This window comes from Podarcis liolepis (assembly GCF_965112155.1).
Source record: "Podarcis liolepis genome assembly, chromosome: 10".
NCBI classification, from domain to species: Eukaryota; Metazoa; Chordata; class Lepidosauria; order Squamata; family Lacertidae; genus Podarcis; species Podarcis liolepis.
The window spans coordinates 2883270-2899756 of NC_139562.1; the positions used below are offsets into that span (position 1 = coordinate 2883270).

The 16487-nt window shown below is 47.9% G+C and overlaps 1 protein-coding gene across 1 annotated transcript in view; it reads right to left on the reverse strand.

The window, feature by feature from the left end:
- MAPK8IP2 (mitogen-activated protein kinase 8 interacting protein 2) overlaps nt 1-16487 on the reverse strand; it is a 49337-nt gene that overhangs the window by 15559 nt on the left and 17291 nt on the right. The window contains exons 2-3 of the mRNA XM_083461040.1: nt 9737-9842; nt 5571-5795 (exon numbers count right to left, since the gene is read on the reverse strand). Of these exons, the coding sequence (XP_083317166.1) occupies nt 5571-5795; nt 9737-9842 (331 nt within the window). The remainder of the gene's footprint in view (nt 1-5570; nt 5796-9736; nt 9843-16487) is intronic.

Sequence of the window (16487 nt, forward strand, 5' to 3'; positions counted from 1 at the left end):
GCCCAAAAATGGAAGCAACAGGAAATCCCTTCGTTAGAAGAATGGTGGATGAAGATGATGGACTATGCAGAACTGGCAAAGCTGTCCGGGAAAATCCGAAACCAGCGTGACCAAGCTTTCCAAAAAGACTGGAGTAAATCTGTACAATATCCGAAGGATTACTGTAAACAATTAACAACACTAGCAGGGTTGTTGTAAGAAAACTTGCAAGGTGTATGATTTGTACCTTCTGTATATCTATTTAAAATTTTGTGATAAACGGAAGGAGTGAAACGCAAACTGGAAAATGTATAACTGCTATGAAGTAATAATGAACTATGAAAGTCATGAGACGGGATGGAGAGAAGTTGAAGCTCGATAGAGCAAATATGTAAAGAGTATAAGGATGTGTTTAAATGTGATAAAATGGAAATTTAATAAGAAGAATCACAGAATCATAGGTTTGATACACCCAAAGGTCACCTATTCCAACCGCCTGCAATAATGGAATCACAGCTTAGGAACCCTGACAGAAGCCCCAGCTCTTGTTGTTTAGTCGTTTAGTCGTGTCCGACTCTTTGTAACCCCCTGGATCAGAGCACGCCAGGCCCTCCTGTCTTCCACTGCCTCCCGCAGTTTGGTCAAACTCATGCTGGTAGCTTCAAGAACACTGTCCCACCATCTCGTCCTCTGTTGTCCCCTTCTCCTTGTGCCATCCATCTTTCCCAACATCAGGGTCTTTTCTAGGGAGTCTTCTCTTCTCATGAGGTGGACAAAGTCTTGGAGCCTCAGCTTCAGGATCTGTCCTTCCAGTGAGCACTCAGGGCTGATTTCCTTCAGAATGGAGAGGTTGGATCTTCTTGCAGTCCATGGGACTCTCAAGAGTCTCCTCTAGCAAGAAGCCCCACAACCCCTGTTTAAAACCCTCCAATGAATCATAGAACTGTAGGGTTCGAAGGGACACCAAGAGTCATCTAGTCCAACCCCTGCCATGAAGGGATCACAACAAACTGTGCCGAAGGAGAGAGCTGCTCAGTCAGGGATTGCTGCAGTCTACCGTTCCAAGAGAGGATCCCCCTCTGGTTCGGGGCCTACGGTTGAGAGCATTTTTGCAGCGCTGGATCGGTAAAGGGGCACTTCCAAAACCACGATGGCACAGAAGGAGCTGCCTCAAAGAATGAGAGCAGTCCTTGCTCCTCTCGGAGTCCCGCCTGAGTCACAGGATCTGGGGCACGAAGTGGGTCGATGGAGCTGCAAAAGATTGTGCCACTAGATATCAGATTAAGGCACTTAACGGACAGCTGTAGCAGTGGGAATGGAAGACACCTGCTTTGATTGCAGAAAGCCCCAGGTGAGTGTTGCCTTTTCCAGATAGGACTGGCGCAGGTTTGTCAAAGGTCACCAGCCACGATGTCTATGCTCAAGAATTAGCATAATAATAATAATAATAATAATAATAATAATAATAATAATAATATAATGATAATTTGTTTTTTTATACCCCGCCCATCTGGCTGGGTTTCCTCGGCCACTCTGGGCAGCTGCCAACAGAATATTAAAAACACAATAAATGCATCAAACATTAAAAACTTCCCTACACAGGGCTGCCTTCAGATGTCTTCTAAATGTCAGATAGTTGTTTATTTCCTTGACATCTGATGGAAGGGCGTTCCACAGGGTGGGTGCCACCACCGAGAAGGCCCTCTGCCTGGTTCCCTGTAACCTCACTTCTCGCAGGGAGGGAACCGCCAGAAGGCCCTCTGAGCTGGACCTCAGTGTCTGGGCTGAACGATGGGGTTGGAGACGCTCCTTTAGGGATACTGGGCCTTTGCGGCCATTTAGGGCTTTCAAGGTCAGCACCAACACTTTGAATTGTGCTCGGAAACATACTGGGAGCCAATGTAGGTCTTTCAAGACCGGTGTTATGTGGTCTTGGAGGCCGCTCCCAGTCACCAGTCTAGCTGCCGCATGAAGCACAAAGACTCCAGATTCTGGTATGAGTTTACCTGATCTGGATTAATGTGCAGATCAGAACGTAGATGAATTTTGTGAATCAACTCTTGAATTGGAGAAGTATCCAAGGGGATTTAAAATAGTGCCTTTCCAGGTGAAATGTGTTTGGGAATGCCTGTTTGTGGTGAGAAAACTGCTGCATCGCCAAACTTTTCTGCGTTATTTAATTATTTCATAAAATTTGCACAACGCTTGATTGCAAAAAAAAAAAACCCTCCCAATTCCCCCCCCCCATTGGAGGGATTGGATGACCACCTGTCATGAATTGCAGAGGGTTAGACTAGATGATCCTCAGGGTCCCTTCCAACTCTACAATTTTATGATTCCATGAAAACAAAACAAAAACGCCTGAAAGAGGTTTACAAAAAAGGATAGATTAATAAAATTATCTTAGAAATGCAGAGTTGTAAAATAATCCCAAGGATCATCCAGCCCAACTCTCTGAAATGCAGAAATCGCAACTAAAGCATCCCTGACAGATGGCTATTATGAATAAGAAAAACTAACAGCAATAATTAAAAACTCTTTAAAAGTTAACAATGGACTAAGAAGAGAATTAAAACTCGGGCCAACTTTCTAAACATCTGGACAGGCTTGTCTAAGCAAAAATGTTTTCAGCAGGCTCCAAAAAGCGTAACGTGATATCAAGTGGCAGGTAGTTCCACAGTGCAGGCGCTGCCAGCTGCGTGAAAACAACTGAGTTCTTGTAAGTGTCCTGGGGTTTATTCCAGCCTGATCTGTGCACTGCCATGAGTGGCTTTCGGAAAGGGTTTCTATGTGAATGAATCAGAACCCGTCCGTTCGCTGTTGACAAAAAAAGGGGGGGGCACTGGTGGTTTAACCAGGAATGTTTTCCTTCATCTTTTGGAATGCTAAGGGGCTTTCAGAAAGCGAGGCCTCTTTGCCGCTCCTCTGCCTTCCTTCCTCTCTTCCTTACGGCACATTATTCGGAACGCATATTTCGGGAAATTGCACTTGCAGCCTTGCCGACTGAGCCCTCCAGGGAGGGTTAATGACACAGCAGATTAAAGTGTGGGGGGGAGATTGGGAAAGATTAATTCCAAAAGGGGCTTAGTGACAAGCACATGAACTGACACGAGATGGGGGGGGGAGAGGATGTTTTGAAGCAGCTGCTTCCGTGGGGAAAGGAGGGAAGACTATAGATGCCCCAATCCAACACCCAGTTTTGGGTCTTCCTTTTGGAAGAAGGAATCGGAGAATTTTAGACTTGGAAGGGGTCTGAGGATCATCTAGTCCAACCCTCTGTTGCCAGCCTGTTTGAGTTGCTATCAGTTTCCCATTGTTCAAAAGTTCACTTGAATTTGCCATTAGCTCAACATTGTCATCTAATGGCACATTTGAACAATGCACTTAAAACATTATATTTCCAGCTATGTTGGTGGCCATCCCTGCCTCCTGGGGGAGTGAGCGCCATAGTTTAATTGCACGCTGCGTGAAGATGGACTTTCTTCCCTCTGTCCCGAACGCTGTGACAGAATTGTCCCCGAAACTAGGCAGCTTCCTCTGTTTCTGACTATTAAGCCTGCAAAAGCCACAAATGCCCGGCCCGGTTTTTGTACAGCATTGCGAAACATTCCTGTGGCGTTTGCCTGTTCTTTTTAAAATGTCTGTACAGGGGGAGAGAAAGAGTCATTAGGCAGACCAACAGAAAAGTCAGGGGCTTATAAAAGGGCTTCGCCCGAGGTTTGGGTTGGCTGGTTTTAGTTTGTTGGTTGGGAAAGGCAGTTGGGAAAGCAGTTGGCAGACAGTTGGAATTAGAGAGACAGTTAGAGCAGTTGGTTCTTGTGTGAGAGGAGGTAGAAGAGTTAGAGGCAAGATAAAAATAAGACTAAGAAGGTAAAGAGTAACAACATTTTGAATGCAGTTAGAGTTTATTTGTGTCTGCAATAAACTACACTCATCTTTGCTAACTTAAGAACCTGACTGAGATGAAGTGATTTACCGGGGAGGACCTGGTTGGTGGCAGCGAATTAGTGGTGTACGGGTCAATAGTCTGTGAGACCACCGGGGGCTGCGTACAAACGCCACACTGCCTCTCTGGGCATCCCAGGCGCTGCCATCCAAATGCTTGGACATCCTGTCAGATCTGGAAGCCCATCTGGGCATCAAATAGGCCAGTGGTGGAGGCAGCAGCAGTTGCCAGGCAGGGAAGACTCCCTTCCCCCAGCCTCATTTGGGGGGTGCAAATCAGGACTCTGCTCTCTGCTTGCAGCTTTTAATGCAGATGAAGAGCGACTCCTTCCTGGTTTATTTATGATGCGAAATGCTCCTGGAGTCAGTCCGTCTCTCTCTCTCTCTCTCTCTCTCTCTCTCTCTCTCTCTCTCTCTCTCTTGCTTGGATGGCTCAGGATGTGGGAATGTTCAGGGAGTCAGGAAAGGATATATTGTTTATTAGAATCATAGAATCATAGAATCATAGAGTTGGAAGAGACCACAAGGGCCATTGAGTCCAACCCCCTGCCAAGCAGGAAACACCATCAGAGCACTCCTGACATATGGTTGTCAAGCCTCTGCTTAAAGACCTCCAAAGTAGGAGACTCCACCACACTCCTTGGCAGCAAATTCCACTGTCGAACAGCTCTTACTGTCAGGAAGTTCTTCCTAATGTTTAGGTGGAATCTTCTTTCTTGTAGTTTGGATCCATTGCTCCGTGTCCGCTTCTCTGGAGCAGCAGAAAACAACCTCCCTCCCTCCTCTATGTGACATCCTTTTCTATATTTGAACATGGCTATCATATCACCCCTTAACCTCCTCTTCTCCAAGCTAAACATGCCCAGCTCCCTTAGCCGTTCCTCATAAGGCATTGTTTTCAGGCCTTTGACCATTTTGGTTGCCCTCCTCTGGACACGTTCCAGTTTGTCAGTGTCCTTCTTGAATTGTGGTGCCCAGAACTGGACACAGTACTCCAGGTGAGGTCTGACCAGAGCAGAATACAGTGGCACTATTAATATCCTTCCTAACTTGCGCTAGCAAGTTCCTTTACTTAGCAGAGTTTTACATTCCCCTTTTACATGCATAGCATATAGCTGGTTGCAGGCTTGTGTAAGCATCTCAATATTAGATTCCTGGTAAGTCCCCTTTATCGCGGGTGAATGGATGATTTTGAATTATGGCGCTGGAGGAGACTCCTGAGAGTCCCATGGACTGCAAGAAGATCAAACCTCTCCATTCTGAAGGAAATCAGCCCTGAGTGCTCACTGGAAGGACAGATCCTGAAGCTGAGGCTCCAAGGCTTTGGCCACCTCAAGAGAAGAGAAGACTCCCTAGAAAAGACCCTGATGTTGGGAAAGATGGAGGGCACAAGGAGAAGGGGATGACAGAGGACGAGATGGTTGGATAGTGTTCTCGAAGCTACCAGCATGAGTTTGAGCAAACTGCGGGAGGCAGTGGAAGACAGGAGGGCCTGGCGTGCTCTGGTCCAGGGGGTCACGAAGAGTCGGACACAACTAAACGACTAAACAACAACAACAAACCTGCTGTTGCAGAATGCTTTGGGACCAAGTTGCTTCCAGGAGTTGCAAAACTCCGGGTGCCCAAGGCTCTCCTCCCGGACTCACCTGTGTCCCCGTCACGGTCAGGTTGAGAGTGGTGGGGCGATGCTTCTGGGTCTCCTCTGGGGTGGGCGAAGGGATTGGAGACCCCGAGAGCGAGGGGGGCACCTCCTCCAGCCCGTTCCCTTCCTCCTCCTCTTCGTTGTCATCGATCATCTCAAACTCCTGGAAATCGTCCTGGAAGGTGGAGATGGGGTTGGGCTGCTCACATCTCTCCAGCACCAGGCAGTCCTGGCAGGGGGAGAAAAACAAAATCCTATCAGATATTTGGATATATTTGGGAATATGGGCTACAAATAAATTAAAAAATGTAGTCTGTAGTTCTCCAAGCTGTTTTGTGGCTTGGAGAAAGAGCTGGAGTTTTGGGATTCCTTACCTATCTCACAGTACAGGAGAATATCTACAGTAAAAAGGAGCGTCGTGTTTTGAATCTTACTTATACTAAACATTCCATTAGTTGCCCCATTTGAAATCTCTTGGGGGCCCCCAAAAAAAATCAAAGGGGAAAAAAGCTGGATGTACATTTCCAAAATAGAAGATAAAAAACAAATAAAATAAAACCTACATACAGCAACAGTGTTTTGTGTTGTGTAGGCTCCTCTGATGTAAGTCATGGGCCCCGCCTGCTAGCCTGCTCCCTAAAATATCACTGGTTTGCTCCTTTCTATATATAGGGTGCCTACATTCTGCTCTTTATAATTATTAATAGTTTGCATCACATATTTACACCTATTATTATTTCTTGTTGTAGCAAGTTTCTAGAGACTAGATTATGAGACTTTGTAAATTGTGTTTCTAAAGGAACTTTTGTTATTGCCAAATGCCATTATTAAGTTTGTTATGAATAAAAAATCATTTTAAGTTAGAGCTTAAGAATTATTTCACTATTAATATACTTCTTCTTAATTGTATTTCAGTTCAACAATTACTTTGATAAAATACCATACATATTTTGTTATGTGCAAATGGCTTTAGATACCTATTAGGTCCATCACTTACCATATAGCAGATATTCAACACAAAAAACAGTGCCAATTTGTTGTGGACAAAGGACAGCTGGACATATAAAGGGCCCCATTACTTTCAGCAGCTGAGGGCCTCATCAAACCTAAATCTGGCCCTGAGCCATATTCATGGAGGAGAGGGCTGTCAATGGCTACTCGCCAGAATGGCTCCGCTCTGCCCTCTACAGTTAGAGGCAACAACAACAACAACAACAACAACAACAACAACAACAACAATTTATTATTTATACCTCGCCCATCTGGCTGGTTTCCCCAGCCACTCTGGGCGGCTTCCAACAAAGATTAAAAATACAGTAGTGTGTTAAACATTAAAAGCTTCCCGGAACAGGGCTGCCTTCAGATGTCTTCTAAAAGTCTGGTAGTTGTTTTTCCTCTTTGACATCTGGTGGGAGGGCATTCCACAGGGCAGGCACCACCACTGAGAAGGCCCTCTGCCTGGGCCCCTGTAACTTGGCTTCTCGCAGGGAGGGAATGACCAGAAGGCCCTCGGAGCTGGACCTCAGTGTCCGGGCAGAACGATGGGGTGGAGACGCTCCTTCAGGGATACAGGCCGTTTAGGGCTTTAAAGGTCAGCACCAACACTTTGAATTGGGCTCGGAAACGTAGTGGGAGCCAGTGTAGGTCTTTCAAGACTGGTGTTATGTGGTCTCAGCGGCTGCTCCCCATCACCAGTCTAGCTGCTGCATTCTGGATTAGTGGTAGTTTCTGTGTCAGCTTCAAAGGTAGCCCCACGTAGAGCGCATTGCAGAAGTCCAAGCAGGAGATAACCAGAGTGTGCACCACTCTGGCAAGGCAGTCTGCGGGCAGGGAGGGTCTCATCCTGCATACCAGATGGAGCTGGTAGACAGCTGCCCTGGACACAGAACTGACCTGCGCCTCCATGGACAGCTGTGAGTCCAAAATGACTCCCAGGCTGCGCACCTGGTCCTTCAGAGGCACAGTTGCCCCATTCAGGACCAGGGAGTCCTTCACACCTGCCCCTCCCCTGTCCCCCAAAACAGTACTTCTGTCTTGTCAGGATTCAACCTCAATCTGTTAGCCGCCATCCATCCTCCAACTACTTCCAGACACTCACACAGGACCTTCACCGCCTTCCCAGTTGCTGGAAACCCCAGGAGGGGGGCGTTGCTTTGGTGCTCAGATCCTGCGTTCAGGCTTCCCATAATGGGCATCTGGGTCGCCTCTGTGAGAAGAACAAGATGCAGGATCATATGGGCCACTGGCCTGATCCAGCAGCAGCCTCTTCTTGTGTCCTTATGGGATCTTCTGCTCCGCAATTTCCCAAGACGGAAAGTGCTGACCGTCTTGTGCCTTCGCAGGGTGCGAAAGAGCTGGCAGGGAAGTCTCTCTCCCTGACTCAGCAGCAGGGAACAGGCACTGACTCAGCAAACACACCGCAGGTGACCTGTCAACCACCGGCTCTGCCGAAGGTGGCTTCCCGGCACCAGCAAGAGACCCACATGGGCTGAACAAGGAAGGGAAAGTCTTCAGACCCTCTTAAGCAGGGGGAGGCAACCTAAGGCCCGGGGGCCGGATGCGGTCCATTCATCTTCTCAATCTGGCCCACGGACAGTCTGGGAATCAGCGTGTTTTTACATGAGTAGAATGAGTAGAACGCATCTCTGGGTTATTCGTAGGGCATAGGAATTCTTTTTATTTTATTTTATTTTTTCAAAATATAGTCCGGCCCCCCACAAAGTCAGAGGGACAGTGGACCGGCACCCTGCTGAAAAAGGTTGCTGACCCCTGCTCTTAACTTTGCAACTAATCGAATGTGGCAGCCAGACTGGTGACAGGGAGCGGCCGCCGAGACCTCATAACACCAGTCCTTAAAGACCTACATTGGCTCCCAGTACATTTCCAGGCACAATTCAGAGTGTTGGTGCTGACCTTTAAAGCCCTAAATGGCCTTGGTCCAGTATATCTGAAGGAGCATCTCCACCCCCATCGTTCTGCCTGGACACTGAGGTCCAAGGGCCTTCTGGTGGTTCCCTCCCTGCGAGAAGTGAGGTTGCAGGGAACCAAGCAGAGGGCCTTCTTGGTGGAGGCTCCCTCCCTGTGGAACGCCCTCCCATCAGATGTCAAGGAAATAAACAACGATCTGACATTTAGAAGGCATCTGAAGGCAGCCCTGTTTGGGGAAGTTTTTAATGATTGATGTTTTATTGTGTTTTTAATATTCTGTTGGGAGCCGCCCAGAGTGGCTGGGGAAACCCAGCCAGATATGTGGGGTTATAAATAATAAATAATTATTATTACTCCAGGGGAAGGTGTAAAAATTGCTCCCCCCCCACACACACTGGGGGCTTCAGTGATGCTCCTTGAGAGATCAAAGCTGCTTCTGTTTTGCTCTCCTGTACCTTTAACAGTAGCCAAAAACACAGGAATTAAACAGGAATTTTCACCTCCTGTTGCAGGATCTGGTTCAACTGGGATAATAATAATAATAATAATAATAATAATAATAATAATAATAATAACAACAACAACAACAATAACAATAATAATAATAATAATAAATTTCTGTGTGTCTGTGTGTGTGCATGGCAAAAAGACATTCCTTAGACGCCTTTTCCCAAGTCTCACTCTAAAGGGCACCAGACATTTATCTAAGGCAGTGTTGGCCCTAAATAGCTGTGATTCCTGCATCGCAGGGGGTTGGACTAGATGTCCCTTGGGGTCCCTTCTACAATTCTATGATTCTATGACTGGGAATCGCAAGCAGGGTCTGATGCATCCACTTGGCCACTGCGAGACGGGCCCCGTTTGGCCTGGCCAAGCCGCTGCAGGGCTCTCCTTAGTTTCTCGTGATTCCTAAATGGAACCTCCATGGACAGAGCCAGTCTACCTGAGGATGGCAGCCAGCAAGAGGGGTGGAGGCTATCACTCTTGCATCCCACTTGTGTATGAGAAGGGGAAGCTGGCCTGATCTAGCAGGAAGATTCTAACATTCCTATTTTCATTGAAAGCGAAAGGAAAACCCGGGAAACTAAAGTTTTGAGAGTTATTCGGGAGCAGAGGGGCTGCAAGTTGTGGAGCTCCCACAGAGCTGGGCTCCGGGGCTTCTGCAAGAAAGAGGATGCCGCTCACAGATCTGGTGTTCAAACGCCACCGATCCCTCCTTGACCCGTCCACTGCCCCTCTCACCTTCTCATAGTGGTCCGAGTCATAGTTAAGGCCGATGCCACAGTCGTCGGTGATCTCAGACAGATCTTCATCATCAAATTCCTCCAGGCTGATGTCCTGAGGAGGCCTGGAGAAGAGAGAGGAGAGAGGGGGTGCCTGTTAGCGGAATGTTTTGAGACAGGAGGCAGGGGCAGGGGCAGGGCCAGATTTGAGTTTGACGCGGCCCTCAGCTGCTGAAGGTAATGGGGCCCTTTCTATGTCCAGCTGTCCTTTGTCCACAACAAATTGTCGCTGTTTTTGTGTCGAATATATGCTATATGGTAATTTATGGACCTAATAGGTATCTCAAGCCATTTGCACAGGTTGCCCTGCACCCTGTCCATGCAGAATGTAGGCACCCTATATATAGAAAGGAGCAAAGCAGTGATATTTGAGGGAGCAGGCTAGCAGGTGGGGCCCATGACTTACATCCTAGGAGCCTACACAACACAAAACACGGTTGCTGTTTGTAGCTTTTATTTTATTTGTTTTTTTATCTTATATTTTGGAAATGTACATCCAGTTCTTTTTTCCCTTTAAATTTTTGTGGGCCCCCAAGAGAGTTGGGCCCTAAACTATAGCTTGTTTAGCTTAAACGTAAATCTGGCACTGCGCAGGACTGTGGAATAAGGGACCACCAGGAAAGCTCCAGGCATCTCAACATTAAATTCAAAAGGGATCTTAACCGCCCTGAAAAATGCCGTTCTATCTTAGAATCATGGAATTGCAGAGTTGGAAGGGACCCAAGGGTCATCTAGTCCAACCCCTGCAATTCAGGAATCTTTTGCTCAACACTGGTCTTGAAGCCGTGACCTGGAGATTAACAGCCTCATACTCTACCCAATCAGTTGTCCCTGAGCTTCGCTGAACAGCTCAGCCTTCTCACAGCCTAAGCCCAGTCTCCCTCCCTGCTCTTCCATAAATTAGCCAAGCGTTTTCCTCCTACTTCAAGAAACTCAGGCCTGGGAGGACTCTCCCAAAGCTGTTTGGCAGCGGAACAGACCCACCCCTCCCTGGACTCTCTAACCCAGGGGTCAGCAAACTTTTTCAGCAGGGGGCTGGTTCACTGTCCCTCAGACCATGGGGGGGGGGGGCAGACTATATTTTGAAGAAAAAAGATGAACAAATTCCTATGCCCCACAAATAACCCAGAGATGCATTTTAAATAAAAGCACACATTCCACTCATGTAAAAACACGCTGATTCCCGGACCATCCGCGGACCGGATTGAGAAGGCGATTGGGCCAGATCCGGCCCCCAGGCCTTAGTTTGCCTACCCATGCTCTAACCAGCTGAGTCTACCCACCGGCAGGCTGGCTTCTGTGGTGGTTCTCCACACTGTTTTATCTTAGAAGGTGAATTCATCTTTTGCACAAATGCAAAATCTCTCTGCCCACGCAGCAAAAGTCTCTCCCAATCCTCTCCCAGGCGGTGGACCCAGAGAGAAATAGTGGTCCTTTGTGGGGGGCGAAATAATTATACGCCCGTCTTTCTCCCAACTCACTGGCTCAGTGGGGTGGGGAAAGCAATTGGGAGACCCCCAGCTGTGCTCTCTTCCTTGCAGACAAAACAGCAGCCGCCCTCCATCTTCCTTCATTATCCCATGTGTTATTAAGTACATCGTACTTGCAGCATCCCTGCATCCCAACTTGAGCAGCTTACAATCTGAGCCAGCGGTTCCCAAAGTGTGTGGGGGGGGGGGGCGGGCTCTAAGAGGCAAGGGGTGGCAGCGATGGGGGGAAGCGCTGGAGGTGTAAACGGCTATCAGACATTGAAAAGCTGGTATCCCAGCACCCAGTTCCTCCATTTTGTTGCCTCAATCAAGGTAACTAGTTTTAACCGGATCCTGCATAAATGTGCAATTTCTTGTTCTGAATTTCGTGGGGGGGGGGTGTTATCTTCCTGAGTAGGTCTGAAGCAAAGCAATGTTCTGAATTATTATTTTTTGTGGGACATTTGGGGTGAGATTATGGAACCGACGAGGCGGTGGCCACAAAAGGTTTGGGAACCACAGGTCTAAAAAACAAACAAACCAGAATGTACTGTTTCTGATACAACTGGCATTTCATCTGCTCCTTAGATAAGCCCATTATCTCATCTGCCTTCCACACCTCCTCGCCAAGCCCTGGGCTCTCTGCACCAGCCAGGCTTTAATTGCCCAACATGCCGTCATTAATGTTTCTTGCAATTAACATTTTCACAGTAGTAATACGATTTCCCCGCAAATCCTCACGTACGTTAACCACAGGCTTTATATAACCAGAGAAATGCTTGGCTGCTGTACAAGCGCCAGAGATTCCGGTGGAGCCGGGCTGCCCCAGTGCCAGCTGCCGACCTCCCCTGCAAGGGGCAAGGGGCACCCATCTGCGTGGCATGGAGGAAGTTGGCAGAGAGAAGAAGTCTTTCTCCCTCTCTCATAACACCATAACAGGGACATCCGATGAAGCTGAATGTTGTGGGGGTTCAGGACAGCTAAAAGAAAGCACTTCTTTGGGCGCCGCATAAACTATGGAACTCACTGCCACAGGGAGCATCCTAAAAAAGGATTGGAAAAATTCATGGAGGAATGGGCTCTATATATATATATGATTTCTTAGTTTACAAAAATGCGTGCATTGTCTCTTTTTTCAAGTTGTGTTTTCTACAGATCAGTTTCATTTGTTGTGAGGCATTAGTGTTGCATACAGTGTTAGGTTAGGAAGAAAAGAGGGGGGAGGGAATGGTGAGTGCGGTGGGGTTGGGGGGCAATACCTCTATTCTTCTACTTAGTGTATGTGTGGGGTTTTGTGTCAGAGTCACTTGTGGGGGTTCTATAATAATAATAATAATAATAATAATAATAATAATAATAATAATAATAATTTATTATTTGTACCCCACCCATCTGGGTTTCCCCAGCCACTCTGGGCGGCTTCCAACAGAAATTAAAAATACATTAAAACTATTTGCTTGTTGTATTTCCTTGGTGGTGAGAGAGGTTGGGGGTGGCCTAGGGCATGGGTAGGCAACCTAAGGCCTGGGGGCCGGATCCGGCCCAATCGCCTTCTCAATCCGGCCAGTGGACGGTCCGGGAATCAGCGTGTTTTTACATGAGTAGAATGTGTGCTTTTATTTAAAATGCATCTCTGGGTTATTTGTGGGGCATAGGAATTCGTTCATATCCCCCCCGCAATATAGTCCGTCCCCCCACAAGGTTTGAGGGACAGAGGACCGCCCCCCCTCCCGCTGAAAGGGTTTGCTGACCCCTGGCCTAGGGTGTGGTCAGTGGCGTAGCGTGGGTTGTCAGCACCCGGGGCAAGGCAAGTAATTTGCGCCCCCTTACCCGTGGATTTGCGCCCCCTAACCCTAACCCCCAGATGTTGCGCCCGGTGCGGCCGGCCCCCCCCCTGCACCCCCCACGCTACGCCACTGGGTGTGGTTGGTTGTCTTTGGTTGGCTATGGTGAGATTTGTTTTTGTGTGTGAGTGGGTGTGTATTTTTGGATCAGGTTAGCCAGATTGAGTCGTATGCTGTCGGCGGATTCTCGTTGTTGCCTCGTTGGGCTACATTTGTGATAAAGGGGACCCACACCAGGGCAAAGGCAGCCTCTTCTATTTATCCCCATGTCAGTTTCAGTTTACTGGTTAGTTTTTCTAATAAGGCTGTTTCCCATACAGTGGTACCTCTTGTTACAGACGCTTCAGGTTACATATACTTCAGGTTACAGATTCCGCTAACCCAGAAATAGTACCTCAGGTTAAGAACTTTGCTTCAGGATGAGAACAGAAATTGTGCTTTGGCGGCGCGGCGACAGCAGGAGGCCCCATTAGCTAAAGTGGTTCTGTCCCTCAGTGGCGTAGCGTGAGTTGTCAGCACCCGGGGCAAGGCAAGTAATTTGCGCCCCCTAACCCGGGGCAAGGCAAGTAATTTGTGCCCCCCCAACCCCTAACCTGCCGATCTGAGGCGAGTTGCCACTGGCGCTGCCGCCCAAACCACGCCGCTTGCCCGGAGGAGGAGGGGGGCAGAGAGGCGAGGAAAATGCAACAAGGCCCAGCAGCTGCAGCAGCAGCGGCGGAGGCGGGGCTGTGAGGAGGGGCTGCCTGGCGCGTCCTCCGCGGCCCTGACGCGCGGGGACTGCGGCGAGCGCTGAGAGCCGCTGCCTGCCGGACGCCTTCAGCCCGGACGCGCGCACAGCTCGTCGGTTCCGCGAGACATGCGGCTCTGCTACAGCCTGCGCCTGAGGCTCTTCGGCGACTCCGGAGGCAGCGAGCGCGCCCCCCCCCCGATGTTGCGCCCGGTGCGGCCGGCCCCCCTTGCACCCCCCACGCTACGCCACTGGTCGGCGGATTCTCGTTGTTGCCTTGTTGGGCTACGTTTGTGATAAAGGGGACCCACACCAGGGCAAAGGCATCTTCTTCTATTTGTCCCCATGTCAGTTTCAGTTTACTGGTTAGTTTTTCTAATAAGGCTGTTTCCCATACAGTGGTGCCTCTTGTTACAGATGCTTCAGGTTACATATGCTTCAGGTTACAGACTCCGCTAACCCAGAAATAGTACCTCGGGTTAAGAACTTTGCTTCAGGATAAGAACAGAAATCGTGCTTTGGCGGCGCGGCGACAGCAGGAGGCCCCATTAGCTAAAGTGGTGCTTCAGGTTAAGAACAGTTTCAGGTTAAGAACGGACCTCCAGAACGAATTAAGTACATAACCCGAGGTACCACTGTACTATTTGATACCATTGGTCCATGCTTATTCCTGACAAGTCTCTCCATTATTGGGCATTATTGTCTGGGAAGATGTTCAGTAGGGCCAGTTCTAGTGTGACTTCTAACACTTGCTTAGTTATTTTGCATATTTCTTGTATGATTGACACAAGATCTACCCACCTTGGAAGAATGGCAGATGAAGGTGATAGACTACATGGGACTGGCAGAAATGACTAGCAGAATCCGAAGCCAGGGAGGAGAGACAGCGGAAGAAGATTGGAAGAAATTGAAGGACTATCTTGGGAAATATTATAAAATTAGTGAATGTTAGATTGATGTTGGACTGAATCTAAGTGGTTACCAGCTGTAATGATTAAGATAATTGGGGGGGGGGGGGAGAGAAGAAAGAAAGGTGTAAAATTAAGTGAAAATTGAGGGTGAGGATTTGCTGAATGAATAATTTGAACTGGAATACAAAAAGGGGAGGTATGAGGAGGTCCGAGAAATAAGTTAAAAGAAAATAAGTGAATGAAATTATATGTGTTTTTAATTCTTATATTTTTGTTTTTTGTTTTTTGTCTTTTTTGTATAAATTTTGAAAGGTTAATAAATATATTTTTAAAAAATATATATGATTGATGTCCAGAAGAGTTGGATTTTTGGGGTGCCTACTAGCCAGGAAGGCTGTGTTCTGCCTCCACAGCGGGAGACAGCGAAGCTTCAGAATGCAAGTTGCTGGAAATTGCAGTGGGGGAGAGTTGTTCTTGCACTCGAATCCTGCTTGCTGGTTTCCCACAGCACATGCAGCTGTTCAGCCGCTTTGAGAACAGGATGCTGGAGGAGATGGTCCAGATTGAGGTTGGATGAGGCCCTCAGCTCCTGAAGGTCATGGGGCCCTTAATGTCCAGCTGTTCTTTGTCAACAACAAATGGTCACTGTTTTTCGTGTTGAATATATGCTATATGGTCATTTAAGGACCTCATAGGTATCTCAAGCCATTTGCACACGTTGCCACAACCAGTCCATGCAGAAGGTAAAAGTAAAGGTAAAGGGACCCCTGACCATTAGGTCCAGTACCGGATGACTCTGGGGTTGCGGCGCTCATCTCGCTTTACTGGTTGAGGGAGCTGACGTACAGCTTCCGGGTCATGTGGCCAGCATGACTAAGCCGCTTCTGGCGAACCAGAGCAGCGCACGGAAACGCTGTTTACCTTCCTGGCAGAGTGGTACCTATTTATCTACTTACACTTTGACGTGCTTTCAAACTGCCAGGTTGGCAGGAGCAGGGACCGAGCAACGGGAGCTCACCCCATCGCGGGGATTCGAACCGCCGACCTTCTGATCAGCAAGCCCTAGGCTCTGTGGTTTAACCCACAGTGCAGAATGTAGGCACCCTATATATAGAAATGAGCAAACCAGTGATATTTCAGGTAGCAGGGTAGCAGGCCCATGACTTATGTCATAGGAGCCTACACAACACAAAACATGGTTGCTGTATGTAGATTTTATTTTATTTGTTTTTTATCTTATATTTTGGAAATGTACATCCAGTTCTTTTTTTCCTTTAATTTTTTTTGGGCGGCCCTAAGCTATAGCTTGTTTAGCTTATATGTAAATCCGCCACTGAGATGGGCCATGGGCCTGATCCACCAGGCTCTCTTCATGCTCTTATTAAATCTGGTGGCAGTGGACAGGTGAGGCCTGAGCGAAAGGGCCCATCTCCCCTCACCACTTTGGCTGACCTGCTTCCATCTTTGGGCATCATGGCTCTTTGGAGATCCTCCGCAACCCGACACCCTCCAGGTGTTCTGAACTACAATTCCCATCAGGCCCAGCCAGCCACAGCTGAAGATGATGGGAGTTGCGTACATAGTCCAAAACTTGATCTTGCCTCGGGTGGAGTTTGGGAATCCAAAGGGTACATAATTATAATTTGTCTTGTTTTTATTTTTGTTTTGTTACTTGTATGAAAATTGGGAAATTCGTGGAAGGGAATTTGGATCAACTTTAGAAAAAATGTTTTAAGAATGAGTATTGATAAGTATTGAT